Source organism: Chlorocebus sabaeus, chromosome 3 (assembly GCF_047675955.1).
Source record: "Chlorocebus sabaeus isolate Y175 chromosome 3, mChlSab1.0.hap1, whole genome shotgun sequence".
In the NCBI taxonomy this organism is placed as follows: domain Eukaryota; kingdom Metazoa; phylum Chordata; class Mammalia; order Primates; family Cercopithecidae; genus Chlorocebus; species Chlorocebus sabaeus.
The window spans coordinates 94,489,849-94,505,103 of NC_132906.1; the positions used below are offsets into that span (position 1 = coordinate 94,489,849).

At 56.2% G+C, this 15,255-nt stretch overlaps 1 protein-coding gene across 18 annotated transcripts in view; it reads left to right on the forward strand.

The window, feature by feature from the left end:
• Window positions 1-15,255, forward strand: part of MCF2L (MCF.2 cell line derived transforming sequence like) — a 206,740-nt gene that overhangs the window by 164,554 nt on the left and 26,931 nt on the right. For 16 of the 18 annotated variants that reach the window (XM_007960954.3, XM_073014513.1, XM_073014515.1 and 13 more), the window contains 5 exons: window positions 5,626-5,745; window positions 8,790-8,906; window positions 9,424-9,573; window positions 11,796-11,920; window positions 13,655-13,769. In XM_007960954.3, coding sequence (XP_007959145.2) covers window positions 5,626-5,745; window positions 8,790-8,906; window positions 9,424-9,573; window positions 11,796-11,920; window positions 13,655-13,769 — 627 coding nt within the window. Of the gene's footprint in view, window positions 1-5,625; window positions 5,746-6,809; window positions 7,445-7,493; window positions 8,182-8,789; window positions 8,907-9,423; window positions 9,574-11,795; window positions 11,921-13,654; window positions 13,770-15,255 lie in introns of those variants that run through there. The other 2 variants (XM_073014523.1, XM_073014522.1) reach the window with 2 other exon arrangements.

Consider the following 15,255-nt stretch of genomic DNA (forward strand, 5'->3'; position numbering starts at 1 on the left):
CTCTAATAAATCCAGGTCCAGTGAAGGACGGCGTCCACGTCAGCTGTCCACCCTTCTTGGTCGTCTCTAATAAATCCAGGTCCAGTGAAGGACGGCGTCCACGTCAGCTGTCCACCCTTCTTGGTCGTCTCTAATAAATCCAGGTCCAGTGAAGGACGGCGTCCACGTCAGCTGTCCACCCTTCTCGGTCATCTCTAATCCACCCAGTTGTTGGTTTTTGTTTTGCTTTCTGTCTTTTATGAGATTGAGATTTGCAAAGGGTTGAAGCCAGTTGCTTTGTGGAATATCCTTTCGTCTAGTTTCCTTGTAATTAGGTTCCACATGGTCCTTTGGGGCGGGAATCCTGGTGGGTGAGCTTCTGGGGCAGCCCGTGGAGGCCCAGGATGTCCATGTGTCCCGCGATTGGGGCAGTCTCGTGTGCTCAGACGGCCAAGGAGGCGTCCGAATTTCTCCAGGAGAAGGTGCCTCTCCTCTTGGTCATCCGTGGGTGGTGTGTGGTGATGCTCAGGACAGGGCGAAGGTCCCGTGGCTGAGGTGTCCACTGACCGTTTCTGCCTGAATGGGTGGTTCTGTGGTGGTTGCCACAGGGCTGTGTTTTTGAGGGGAGTGGCAGGTGCCTGGCGTCTGCATCCTCACCTGCCTGGGAGCCTCCCTCCATTTCTTACTCCATCACCTCCTGTGTCCCTGCAGCTGTGTCTCCAGTGATCTTTCCTCTACTCTCCACCTCTGCAGGGTGAGGTTTTGCACTGATTGCAAAGTAAACATGCACGCCCCTTCAGGGTCCTGGTCCTTAGGGAGCCGGTTAACAAGTTGACCAGAAAAACAACTGAATACTCCTCAGCTCTTGATGTGAGCTCGGTTCACATGGCTCCGAATCCGTGAGATGCAACCAACGCTGGGCAGAACCTTGGCAGAATTTTGCTGGCGTCTGCTGAGAAGCTGGGGGGAGGTTCTGGGGGTTGGCTTGAGCTGTGGCGTGAGTGTGGGAGAGACGGCAAGCTCCCTCCCATCAATCAATCAACAGACTGTCCTGTTTTCATAGTAGTCCCCGCCCAAATGTCATTCGAGTCCAATCTCAGGATCCAGAATGTACGCCTGTTCTCCAGGTCTGCTTCCTGTGAAATTCGTGGAGACTATTGTACATTCTGGAGTGGGAGTGCGATTGGAAGTGCGTGTGCAGATTCTCCCTGTATTTTCTCCCAGGCTTTCTAGAGGAACATTTGCTAGGGGACCAGTCTCCAGACGGCCGCGCTGTGGTTTAGGATTGGTCTTAGGAGTGATGGCCTCACGCACACAGCAGCAGCCATCCCGAGCACTCACATCCGAACGTCCACGGGAACGGGGTCCATGCCCATTGCTTTCCTCACCCGGTCCAGCATCTCTGATTCCGGCTCCAAAGTTTTCTTCATCTGTTAACGCTGAGACACAAACAGACTTTCAAATGCACATTTTTATGTAAACTTGTGTTTGTTTTTTGGCTACTGTCAGACAAGTAATTGGTGAGGTTTCAGCTGCTCTGAAATTAAATATATAATGTCAAGCTGGATAAGTGTGGCTTGGAGCAGACCTTAAGGAAGGTGATTTTAACTTGGGGAGGGTTTTTCAAACAGAGTTCCCCAAAGTACCCAGTTCTACAGAGTTCCCAGCGTGTCCTGTGGGCTTTAGCTGCATTGGTAAATATATGCAGTGATTATTTTCTGAGTCTCTAAGAATATTAACTCAGAAACCAGTGAACTCTTTTTCTATCTCCAGACTACAATGCTGTGGTCATCACACATATCTGTTCCTAAGTTCATCCAGGTCAGCCCAGAAAAAGCAATATTGTTTTCCTATTACATAGAAACTTATTATACTCTTAGGATTACTTTATTGTTGAGTAATTTACAAAAAGACTTGACCTGACAGCCTCCATCCTAAATTCTTCATCCAGTTACCATTTATACTTACCCCCATCTTTTAAAATAAAGTTTTTATTGTAGACCTTTCTCCAGCTTTTAGTACAAATAGCTCCAATTTAGAGAACATTTAATTTGCTATTGTATTTATTCAGAGTATGTGTTTGTACGTCATTAGCACCTTCTCACTCAGTTAGGGTCTTCCAATTTATTCTATGTAATGTAATGATCCAATAACTTAAAATACGAAACACTAAAACCGAGCCAAGGAAGAGGGGGTCGTGTTTAACGTTGGCAGAGCCTCCAGGAGCCAGCCTTGCTGCCGAGTGCGCTTTGCTCCCAGAGGCTTTAGGGGCAGATGAGCTGCACCTGCTGGAGACATGGACCCCTCCCCCACACACCCGGCTTCATCTCTGAGCTTCAGGCTCTCAGCCTGTCCTTAAAGATCCAGGTGATAAAAGTGACAGTGAAATGTGGAAGAGCATGATTCATTGCACCTCCAGAAAAACAGTGGTTTTCCGTAAGTAGTCGTGGCCAATTTCACAGCAGTGTGAAGGTTTTCCAGTCTGCTCGTTGCGGAGACACAGAATCTGCCCTGGGGCATCCCACTCTTTGGGGCTTGCTTCTCGAAGGAGAGCTGCCCAGGCGTCCCGTCCACCAGGATCGCGCTCCCCACAGATGCTCAGCTCACGATTCCCTGCTTGTAATTCAGCCTGTCCGTCACAGCATCTCACCCACGCGTGCGCCCTGCAGAAGGCGAACGGCCGTGGCCTTAGTCTACATCCAGGCGTCGTGTGAAACAGTGGGGCAGAGAGGGCTCAGATGCAGGGCCCCTCCAGAGCACTTCCCTGAGGGCCGCAGGTGAAGGGAATGGATGTGGAGGGCAGCGGAGGCAGGACGGTCCCCCGAGAGCCATCAGCCTCCCCTCCCTCATCCACTCCACAGCAGACACCTGCAGAGCACCTGCCGAGTGTGCCGGCCACTGAGGGCCATGGTCCCTGCCCTCCTCACGCAATGCAGATGAAGCAGAGGTCTCCATGGGAGGGGCCCTGTGGGAAAGGTGTGCAGTGTTCAGCCAGCGACAGGACATTGTCCACCTACCCTGGACAGGGAGGGCAGCTGCCCAGTGACTGAGCCCTTAGTTTATGCACGTGGTGCGGGGGCACATCTCTGGTTTTGATTCCTACAAGGCAGTCAGGTGACCTGAAATGCAGCTCATGGTTCATGTTTGGGTGCTGAGTGTTTCGGCACTGAGTGTTTGGGTGCTGAGTGTTTAGGTGCTGTGTGTTTGGGTGCTGAGTGGTTGGGTGCTGAGTGGTCACTGAGTGTTTGGGTGCTGAGTGTTTAGGTGCTGTGTGTTTAGGTGCTGTGTGTTTGGGTGCTGAGTGTTTAGGTGCTGTGTGTGTGGGTGCTGGGTGTTTGGGTGCTGAGTGGGCACTGAGTGTTTGGGTGCTGAGTGGGTGCTGAGTGTTTAGGTGCTGTGTGTTTGGGTGCTGGGTGTTTGGGTGCTGAGTGTTTTGGCACTGAGTGTTTGGGTGCTGGGTGTTTGGGTGCTGAGTGGGTGCTGAGTGTTTAGGTGCTGTGTGTTTGGGTGCTGAGTGTTTAGGTGCTGTGTGTGTGGGTGCTGAGTGTTTGGGCACTGAGTGGGCACTGAGTGGTTTGGCGCTGAGTGGGTGCTGAGTGGGTGCTGAGTGTTTGGGTATTGAGTGTTTCAGCACTGAGTCTTTGGGTGCTGACTGTTTTGGCATTAGGTGCTGTGGGTTTGGGCACTGAGTGTTTAGGTGCTGTGTGTTTGGACACTGAGTGTTGGGTGCTGTTTGGGCGCTGTGTGTTTGGGTGCTGTGTGTTTAGGTGCTGTCTGGGTGCTGAGTGGGCACTGTATGGGCGCTGAGTGGGTGCTGAGTGGGCACTGAGTGGATGCTGAGTGCTTAGGTGCTGTGTGTTTGGGTGCTGTGTGTTTGGGTGCTGAGTGGGCGCTGTTTGGGCGCTGAGTGGGTGCTGAGTGGGCACTGAGTGGGTGCTGAGTGTTTGGGCACTGAGTGGGTGCTGAGTGTTTAGGTGCTGTGTGTTTGGGCGCTGGGTATTTGGGCACTGAGTGGGTGCTGAGTGTTTGGGTACTGAGTGTCTTGGTGCTGTTTGGGTGCTGAGTGTGTGAGTGCTGAAGTTTGGGCGCTGAGGACAGATTTGTCAAGGTCTAGGATCCCACAACTGTGGAAAAGGCGTTGTATAATCCTGAGTGAGGTCCCAGCTGCTTATGTTGTAATCCCAGAGCTGGGTTAGAACTTGGGGTGCGCAATCTAGAATTCCCGCCTGAGACCATGTGGTCAGCAGTAGAGATGAACCCAGGTGTCCCTGCAGCTAGCGTGGCCGGAGGGCCCAGCCTTGACTCACACCCCACGCGTCTCCTGACTTCAGACCCTCCCCCAGCTTCCTGATCTCAGGGCCCTCTTCTCATCATCCTTGCTAGACCAGCCTGGACATTCAAGTGTGGCCAGGGCAGTGCCCAGTCAGGACATCCTGATGAGGTAGTCACTCCTCCTCCAGTCCTTGCTGCTATATTCCCTTCGGGCTTTAGGGCAATGCCATTCTTTTCTATATGTCGTATTTTAGGTGCATTTAACTTAGTTATCCAGAAATCAAACTCAGTTGCTTCACAGTTTCTTTTTTGGTGATGGGATCTCCCTGGATTTCAGCATCTGGACTTAACTTGGCGTCGAGAGCAGCTGTCACTGCACGTCTATCATCGTGGCTTTTGAGCGCTTCCTTGGTGCAGGTGCCCACTGAACGCCACGCATGCCTTGGTCCATTTCATCTTCGAAAGGGTGTCACGAGTAGGCACTGCTGCTCTCCCCACTTTCCCAGTGGAGACGCTGAGACACAGAGAAGGGGAGTGACCTGACGCTTTGTAGGAGGCAGAGTTGGTTTCCAAATAAATTCATGTAACTGTGTCCAAGGCCATGTGTATGCACCAGGACCCAAGATTATTTTTATTTTTGTAGGTAACACGCATATGTGTCTATGTGGCTTTTATAAAATTTGACAAGTGTCTTGGTTTCCTGGGACCTTGTAACAAAGTAACCACAGACTGGCCGCTGGAGGCACAGAAGCGTGTTCCCTCCCAGCCCTGGAGGCGGGATCTGAGCTCAGGTGTGGCCGGGTCGGCTCCTTCCGAGCTACGAGGCCAGAGGCTACGGGGAGCATCTCTCTGCCCCAGGCCTCTCTCCAGCTTCTCGCCTGGCTGCCTCCCGGGTGTCCCTGGGTGTGGAAGCACCGCCCCGACCTCCACCAGCATCTTCTCTGGGCGCTGTCCACGCCTTGCTGGGATCAGGGCCCGCCCTAATGACCTCGTTTTCGCTTGGTTACCTCTGTAAAGACCCCGTCGCCAACCAAGGTCATGTTCGGAGGCACTGGGAGTTAGACTTCAACATAATAACTTGGGGGGGACGCAGTTCAGCCCCTAACAACTGTTGTAAGCTTTTGACTTTTCCATGTGTAAGCAGCATAACGTTCTACCAAGGCACGTGGTTCTTCTTTTCCTTTAGAAAAGGGTGATGCCTCTCACAGAGGCCAGCATCTCTACCGTGTTTATCTCGGTGTAAACCTGCCGCTTTGAGGATGTCTGGCCCACGAACTGTGCCTCCCTGGTCAGCCCAGTGTGCAGGCACCGCGCGAGGGGGGCCGCTGTCCGCAGAGCGCGCTACAGGCTCTTGTCTCTTGCCCTCTCTCGCAGGCATCTTTCCCGGCAAACCTGCAGCTCGTCCTTGTGCTTCGCCCGACGGGTTTTTTCCAAAGGACTCTCTCCGACATCGCTTTCAAATTCAATAGAGATGACTTTAAGATGAAGGTGCCGGTAAGTTCCGCCCCCCTCCCCCCACCATCCTGCGGGAGCAGAACGGAACTAATTGCCGTCCTGGCTCGTCTGTGATCATCAAAATCCTCGAGGAGCTGACTTCAGGGCCACGTGGTCAACAAAACCCTGTAGGACCTGGTGGGAAGCTGCACTTCTTCAACGCTGTCAGAGGCCGTGCAATCCTTTCTTCCTCCGCCCCAGCCCCCACCCCACCGGGGGTACACAGAGCATCAATCTCAGACAGGTCACTGTGTGGGCGTCCCATCAGGACGTGGGTCACGCGACATTCCTACCCCCAGGAAAACTGTAGAACTCGGGACCCTAAGGACTGACAGTCCCCCCAGCCCACCTGCGAGGAGCTCAGCCCAGGCCCTGCCTGCACCCCAGGGATGAGAGAAGGGCTGGGGAGGGGGCTGTAAGCGTCCCTGGACCTGGGAGGGAGCACCCACTGCTGACAGGGATGGGCCAGACCTGTCCTGGAGCAGCCAACGGGGTGACCCCTGCCCCATCGCCACCACATAGCGCGGCACAGGGCAGCATCTCCCAGCACTGCCCACTGAGAAAGCACCTTCTGCCCTGATCCGCTGTCCTTTAAAGAATGAAGGCTTCACAAAGTCTCTTGTAGCCTGTGGAGCCCGGTCACCAGCCCCAGCTGTGTCAGCTCCCCCTGAGAGCCCTGGTCAGCTGACTTGGCAAGCTCACATCTTCTCTGCCACAAAGAACAGAGACATATGGGCCAGCGCCAGGCACCTGAGAGCCCCCCACGGCACCAGCCAGATGCTGCTGGAAGCCAGGGAATCTGGGGTGCAGGTCGCTCACTGTGAAGCTACTCCCTGTGCCCTGGGAATCAGGTGGCACAAACCCTCCCTCCCCACCCTCATTGTGCTACAACCTCAATGCCAAACATGCAAGAGCCCTTCTCTGACAGGGAAGAAAACGGCCTGGGGCCTTCCCCCGTGTACTGCCCCCTTCTACTCCCCTCCCCCTCCCCCCTTTTTCCCCTCCCCCTCCTCCTCCCTTTCCCCCTCCTCTCCCCCTGCCCAAGACAGCCCTGGGGGCCACAAGGCCCCATCCGCTCTGCCCACCCCCATGCAGTCCGCTCCAGGTGTCGCCGGTGACCCTGGTGCCTGGTCTGGAGCAGTGACTGCAGGTGCAGGGCGGTCTGCATGGCACCCCATGGGGCTGTGTGCCATCGTGCTTTGGTGGCCCCAGAACCACCTCCTTCCAAGCCATTGGGAAACTGTGCATGCACTATTTTTTGTAGCCTTGGAGAAGCCTTAGTTTCTGAACCGTCCATTCCCTAGAGACACCAGTGACAAACCCGTGCAGAGCAGGGACTCGCGGGCAGTGGGAGGCTCGTGTCCTGACACCAGGACGAGCTAGGCATTGTGTGTGCAGCTCAGCGCCCCGCGGACGGCACCTCTTGCAGCGGCGTGTGCGTGTTATGGTGCTTAAGATAGAACTCCGTGTGCCCTCCTTCCCTCCTATTTGGCAGGCACTGCACAGTAGCCATAGGCTTGGTGACCACAGATGTGTCACGGGGAGCAAGGCCGACCTCACGGGTCATCCATACCACAGGCTCCCCTGCACAGCGGCTCCACAGGAAGCCACCAGAATGGGTTTCACAAAATCAGCAGCATCTTCAAACTCACAGCCCCGCTTAGATAATTCTTGAAGCCACAGAGCGGATGATGTGAAGGTGCAGTTGTTGACACGTGTGTATCCGTGTTTCAGTGCTGGCTGCTGAACTCAGCCCTAGAAAGGAGAATTAGGGAGAACAGTGGCCCCGGCACGTCTGCTGCCACGGCTGTCTGGCACAGTCACCCCCAGTTGAGAGTCCCCACTCTAGACTGATCGGTATTTAATAATACATCATGTGGTGTCGAATAACCCGAGCTAAACCTCGGGAGACCCATTTTGTGGTCCCGTCTGACAGCTTGCAAAGCCAAGCCTAGATTTTATCCAAACCCACGGATGGAGTGGCCTCAAAAAGGGCAAGAGAAAGGCAGAGAAACGAAGACAAGGCACATGGAGCTTATGCGGCCGCCACAAGCACAGGTTTCCCGCGTAACCATGACGGTGCGGGAACTGCCAGCCTCTCCCGGTCCGGCCTCGGCGCTGGGGTGTGGGTTTCAGCTGGTGTCTGCGGTGACCGCGGGGTGTTCTCGGCAGGAACAGGGATACAAATGAGCATCTTTCCCATCAGAGCGCTGTCTGATGATGTTGCTGGAGGAGGTGTAAACGCCTGTTGCGTGTCCGTGGCCGTCACAGGCCATTCTGCGTTGGGTTTTGTGCACCTCCGACGGCGTCATTGGCTCCTCGCCGTGGTGTGATCAGCTCAGGCACAACATGCCCATTTACGGAGGAGGCAGCCGAGACACAGAGAGTGGGCGGTTGGCCTGCGGGCGGCTGGGACCCACACCCGGGTCCACACAGGTCCGAAGCCAGGCACCCCTGTCCACACAGCCACCCGCAATGTCCAGGCACCCTCGTCCACACAGCTGCCCACAGCATCCAGGCACCCCCATCTGCACAGGCACCAACAGCGTCCAGGCATCCCCGTCCGCTCAGCCACCCACAGCGTCCAGGCACCCCTGTCCACACAGCTGCCCACCATGTCCAGGTGCCCCCATCCACACAGCCACCTGCAATGTCCAGGTGCCCCCATCCACACAGCCGCCCACAGCGTCCAGATGCCCCCATCTGCACAGTCACTCACAGCGTCCAGATGCCCCCATCTGCACAGTCACTCACAGCATCCAGATGCCCCCATCCACACGGCCGCCCGCAGTGTCCAGATGCCCCCATCCACACGGCCGCCTGCAATGTCTAGGTGCCCCCATCCGCACAGCCACCCACAGTGTCCAGATGCCCCCATCCACACGGCCGCCCGCAGTGTCCAGATGCCCCCATCCACATGGCCGCCCGCAGCGTCCAGGCAGACGTGGTCCCCTCTGTGCTGCTGTGTGTTCTGCTGATGGGGTAGCTCTTTCGGGAGCCAACAATAATCCCAAACGCCACCACCCACTCCCTTTCTCCTCCAGGTCATAATGCTGAGCTCCGTACCAGACTTACACGGTTACATCGATAAGTCGCAGCTGACCGAGGACCTGGGTGGGACCCTGGACTATTGCCACTCCCGGTGGCTGTGCCAGCGCACGGTGAGCCGCGTCGGGGCCGGTGGGGGACGGGGCTGGCTGCTACCAGCTCAAGCACCTCCACGGAATTGCTCTCGCGTCACAGCACGGCCTTTTCCAAAAACGTGTTCACATTAACAGTCATTTTCTTTCCCAAGAATGAGGAGATGGTCTCGGTGGACCTTAGTCATTGTAAAGAAGTAACATGAGTAACAAGTTTGGGAGTGGCTTTCTCTGGGCTTGGAGACCAAAAAAAAAAAACTCTTGCGTTGTGGTTTGCAACACTCACTGCTCTCGACAGGGAGAGGCAGCACAGGCACAGGCGACTCTAGGTGACGGGCACATGTGTAGAGTGGCCTGGTATGTTTCTTAAGAGGTCAAGGAGGGCAGGATGCTGTGGGAAGGTGTTCACTGTCCTCGCATTAGCTAACCTTGCCTGATGGGTCTGCGCGGGAACGGTTTCCACCGGTGTCTGCTTTCAGGGCAGCAGGAGGTGGGTGCAGCGCACAAGGCGTGCAATTGTGTTTTCTCTGTCTCCAAGGCCATCGAAAGTTTCGCCCTCATGGTGAAGCAGACGGCTCAGATGCTGCAGTCCTTCGGGACCGAGCTGGCCGAAACAGAGCTGCCCAATGACGTCCAGTCGACGAGCTCAGTGCTGTGTGCACACACAAAGAAGAAGGACAAGGCGAAGGTATGTGGGGGCGCTCCGATTGGAAGCTGCAGGGGCTCCAGTCAGAAGCTGCGGGGGGTCTTCCGTCCCCGCGGGAGTTCGTGTTGGCAGCACGTGAAACCAAGAAGTCAGCAGGCTTGAGATGCCTTTTGATGGCAATTAGCTGGGCAACTTCTCCGATGAGGACGGAATAAAAGCAGCATAAATGAACCCTGTAGCATGCTAGCTGCGGCTGCCATTATGGCGTTGGGTCAGCCATTGGCCCTGGGCGGCCGTGGCTTCAGGAGTGGGACCGGGGGCGGCTCTCCTCTCAGGAGCACCTTTGGCTGTGTCTGTGCAGGGAGCTCCCGAATAGACTGCTCTGTTGCTGCTGGGTGTGACCAAGACAGGATGTCTGTGCCGCTTTCTCATGCCGAGCAGGCGATGAAGTGATGGTTGGAGTTCTGTTCGCAGAAAACTCCCAGTGCTCACGTGTCCACAGCCCTTGCTGAGACAAATGTATTCTGAGGAGCACTTGCTCCCTGCTGTTCTGCCCCTGGCTTTGCAGCAACGGTGGCCCAGGGCCATGACCTGCTGGTGTGTCCCTGAGGACTGTGCCTCTGTGCTCACCCGGCCACTCCACCGTGAGGACACTGTGAGGACCAGGAGCAGGCACCATGAGAAAGCCTGGTCTCCTGGTCTCCGGGTCTCCTGGTCTCCGGGTCTCCGGGTCTCCTGGTCTCCTGGTCTCCGGGTCTCCTGGTTTCCTGGTCTCCGGGTCTCCTGGTCTCCGGGTCTCCTGGTCTCCTGTTCTCCAGGTCTCCAGGTCTCCTGGTCTCCTGGTCTCCGGGTCTCCTGGTCTCCTGTTCTCCAGGTCTCCGGATCTCCTGGTCTCCTGGTCTCCGGGTCTCCTGGTCTCCTGTTCTCCAGGTCTCCGGGTCTCCTGGTCTCCTGGTCTCCTGGTCTCCGGGTCTCCTGGTCTCCGGGTCTCCTGGTCTCCTGTTCTCCAGGTCTCCGGGTCTCCTGGTCTCCGGGTCTCCGGGTCTCCTGGTCTCCGGGTCACCTGGTCTCCGGGTCTCCTGGTCTCCTGGTCTCCGGGTCTCCTGGTCTCCGGGTCTCCAGGTCTCCGGGTCTCCTGGTCTCCTGGTCTCCAGGTCTCCTGGTCTCCTGGTCTCCGGGTCTCCTGGTCTCCGGGTCTCCTGTTCTCCAGGTCTCCGGGTCTCCTGGTCTCCTGGTCTCCGGGTCTCCTGGTCTCCTGTTCTCCGGGTCTCCGGGTCTCCTGGTCTCCGGGTCTCCTGGTCTCCTGTTCTCCAGGTCTCCGGGTCTCCTGGTCTCCTGGTCTCCAGGTCTCCTGGTCTCCGGGTCTCCGGGTCTCCTGTTCTCCAGGTCTCCGGGTCTCCTGGTCTCCGGGTCTCCGGGTCTCCTGGTCTCCGGGTCTCCGGGTCTCCGGGTCTCTGGGTCTCCTGGTCTCCGGGTCTCCGGGTCACCTGGTCTCCGGGTCTCCGGGTCTCCGGGTCTCCTGGTCTCCTGGTCTCCGGGTCTCCGGGTCTCCGGGTCTCCTGGTCTCCGGGTCTCCTGGTCTCCTGGTCTCCGGGTCTCCTGGTCTCCGGGTCTCCGGGTCTCCGGGTCTCCAGGTCACCTGGTCTCCTGGTCACTTGGTCTCCTGGTCTCCAGGTCTCCTGGTCTCCTGGTCTCTGGGTCTCCTGGTCTCCTGATCTCTGGGTCTCCGGGTCTCCTGGTTGTCTGGTCTCCGGGTCTCCTGGTCTCCTGGTCTCTGGGTCTCCTGGTCTCCTGGTCTCTGGGTCTCCGGGTCTCCTGGTCTCCTGGTCTCTGGGTCTCTTGGTCTCCTGGTTTCCTAGTTACCTGGTCTCCGGGTCTCCTGGTCTCCTGGTCTCCTAGTTACCTGGTCTCCGGGTCTCCTGGTCTCCTGGTTGTCTGGTCTCCTGGTCTCCTGGTTGCCTGATCTCCTGGTCTCCTGGTTACCTGGTGTCTCTGGGTCTCCGGTGACTCTCACCATAACCCGTTGCCCTGAGTGACCTGTAATGGCAATTCTGCCCCGGGGCACACAGGAGTGAGGGAGTCCCCCACATCAGCCTGCCCTGCCCGCACAACCCCACAGAAGAGACTGGAAAGACTCGGGAGTCGGGGGTTGACCCCCTCCTCAGTCCCCGCCGCCTCAAGAGCAAGGCCCCACAAGGCCTCACCACTGGCCTGCGCTGAGCGCCTGGATGGGGCCGGGGTGCGAGGCTGCGTTCTCTCCACAGGAGGATTTGAGGCTGGCACTGAAAGAGGGGCACAGCGTTCTGGAGAGCCTCGGGGAGCTGCAGGCTGAGGGCTCAGAGCCCGGCGTGAACCAGGACCAGCTCGACAACCAGGCCACCGTGCAGAGGTGAGGCCCGGCCGCCTTCCTGCCCTTGTGCTGTCCGAGTCCAGGGAAGGATCCTCTCAGGCACACAGCCTCTCCAAAAGGAAGAGGCCACGGAAATGGCAAGCCACGTGGCAGGCAGCCCCACTCCTGGCCGGGGCCAGCACAGCAGCCAGCCTCCAGGCCTCTGTGTGGACCTGGCTCCTCCTGCTGAAATGCGTTTCTCCTGAACCCCATGGAAAGTCGCTGTTCTAGGGACAATTTCCTAGAGCAAACGCCCTTTTGCAGGCATGAAGGAGACGTTAGGGGAAGCAGAGGCCTTAGACGTGGGGCTGCTGCGTTCCGAGCGGGGCTTCCACGGACAGGGAGAAAGCTTGGGGTTCTCCTCGCTGCAGCTAGTGTTTCTTACTTTCATTGTAAAAGTGTGATTCTCATATTCCTCCCTTGGGCTTCCAGCTTTATAGCAGCACGGGGTAGGGCATTTGTGTGGCTGGCATGGTGCTCTAGGATGTCCAGAACTCCCTGAGCCCCCACACAACCCCCCAGAACTCCCCGAGCCTCACCCAGCCCATCCTCCCAAGACTCCCCAAGCCTCCCCTGTCCCATCGTCGCTGGCGGGTGCTATCAGCCTCTCCCCCCAGCTGAGGAGCAGGGCCCAGACAGCTGGACAGCGGCTTGTCTGGCAGGGCCGTGCGGGGCGCACCCAGGCCTAGACCGAGCTGTTCCTTTTGACTCTCAGCTGCCGTTGACTCCCACGCAGCGTGGCCCACACCCTGAGCTGCCTTCTGTGCCAGGGACACGCCAGAGGCCCCGGGGACTGAAGGGCACATCCTTGAGGGCTCCTCGTAGATGGGGTGCGTGGTCCACAAGGCAGAGGTTGGAGCACAGCCCATGAGGGTCGGCCTTGCCCTGGCGGGTGTCGGACACCTTGTCAGCTTCCCAAAGACTCAGTTTCCTCATCTGTAAAGTGAAGCTGATCCGTGCACACGCCTGGCAGGGTGGGCGTGGGGCTGACTGGGTGGTGCACAGCTGGAGTCCCAGCTACTCGGAGGCAGAGGTTGCAGTGAGCCGAGATTGCACTACTGCACCCAGCCCAGGTGATAGAACCAGACCCTATCTCAAAAAATAAATTAAAAAAAAAGTTTTTGGCCGGGCGCGGTGGCTCACGCCTGTAATCCCAGCACTTTGGGAGGCTGAGGCAGGCAGATCACAAGGTCAGGAGATCGAGACCATCCTGGCTAACACGGTGAAACCCCGTCTTTACTAAAAATACAAAAAATTAGCCGGGTGTGGTGGTGGGCGCCTGTAGTCCCAGCTACTCAGGAGGCTGAGGCAGGAGAATGGCGCGAACCTGGGAGGCGGAGCTTGCAGTGAGCTGAGATCGCGCCACTGCACTCCAGCCTGGGCAACAGAGCAAGGCTCCGGCTCAAAAAATAAAAAAAAGTTTTTAAATTTTTAAAAATAAAAATGAAATGAACAGACTCGGCAGTGCAGCCTCGTCGCAGTGACCTAGAGGGAGAGAAGCAGGAAGGAAAGCACACAGCCCCTGATGCTTTCTCCAGGGCCTCCCTCCCTTGCTGACACCCTGAGTGCCTACGTCCGTAGATCCCAGGTTTGGGTGCAGGGAGTGAGTGCAGGCCAGGATCTCAGGAAGGCCCGGGGTGGAGTGAGCCTTGGGGTCGCTAGAACTCCCACTGTGCTCCACGTTGTGTGGGGCACCCTGGGTCACGCAGACAGTCAGCTCCTCCTCTCTCCCAGGCTCCTGGCCCAGCTGAACGAAACCGAGGCTGCCTTCGATGAGTTCTGGGCAAAGCATCAGCAGAAACTGGAGCAGTGCCTGCAGCTTCGGCACTTCGAGCAGGGCTTCCGGGAGGTGAGTGGCCCTGGGTGGAGCCGGCAGCTGCCCTGATGCCCATGGGGCCTCCTGTGCCTGTGCCCTGGTCCCAGTGCCAGGAGCTGAGCCGTGCCACGCGGTTGACTTCGGCTTAATGCAGAAAAGTCTCCACTTGCCAGGTGGAGCCTGTGAGATTAAGTGGGGCTGAGCCTTGAAATGCACCGTTGATGACTGCGTCATTGTATAGAAAGGTGATTGAAAATCGGCTCACTGCGATGCACTTACACCTGCATTATTTGTAAATTAGCAGGAAGCCTTTGCTCTCCCTTCACAGTCATTTGCATGCCCTTTTATTCAACATGCGTGTGTGATGTCCCTGCTATGTGCCACACTGTAGGACAGTGTCACAGCCATGAGGTGCACGTCGACACGTCCAGTGCAGCCAGACCCAGACGTCTCCTGCCTGCGGCCCCTCATGAGAGACTCACCCATGTCTCCCGCAGCCCACCCCTCCTCAGCCCCCAGCAACTGCTCATCTGTTCCCATGGCTGTACTTTTGCCATTTCAAGAATGTGATGTCAATGAGTCCCACAGAATGTCACTCTCGGGATTGGCTTTGGTGCTCGGCACAGCTCTCTGCAGACCCCCAGGTGCCGGTGGCTCACTCATTGTGTTCCATGGTGTGGACGGACCACAGTTCTTTCAATCATTCACCGTTGAAGGGTATCTGGGTTGTTTCCGGGTTTGAGTGTTACAGATAAAGCTGTTACAAACATTCATGTACTGATGTTGGTGTAAATGTCAGTTCTCATTTCTTTGGCCTAAATGCCCAGAATGTAATTGCAGGGTTATATGGTAGTTGCATGTTTTGTTTAAGAAAGTGCCAAACGGTTCTCAGTGTATGAGCGACTAGCTGCCTCCCCTTTTCCCCAGCATGTGGTGGTGTAATGACTCTTTATATTATGCTCACATCCTGATGCGTGTGCCGTGGAATCTCACGGTGGTTTTCCGCTGCGTTTCCCCAGTGCTGATGGCACTAAACACCTTTCCGTGTGCTTCTTTGCCATTCGCATATCCTCTTCGGTAAAATGCCTTATTTCTGTTGCCTGTTTTCTAACTGGATTGTTTGGTTTTGTGTTTTTGTTTTACTGTTACATTTTGAAAATTCGTTATATACTACAGATACTAGTTCTTTGTCACACATGTAGTTTTGCGAATATTTTCTCCTGGTCTGTAACTTGTCTTTTCATCCTCTTCACAGGCATTTCACACAGCCAAAGCATTTAATTTCAATGAACTCCAACTTGTCAATTTCTCCTTTTAAGGATTATACTTTTGGTCCTCGATTCCAAGTATATTCCGCTAAGCTTTTTTCCCCCAGAATTTCATAGTTTTATATTGAAGTCTATGACCTATTTTGAGTTAATTTTTGTATAAGGTATGAGAATTAGATCATGATTTGTTTCACCTCTGGATGTTCAATTGCTGTAGCACCGTTTGTTGAAAAGGCTCTTTCTTCCACTGG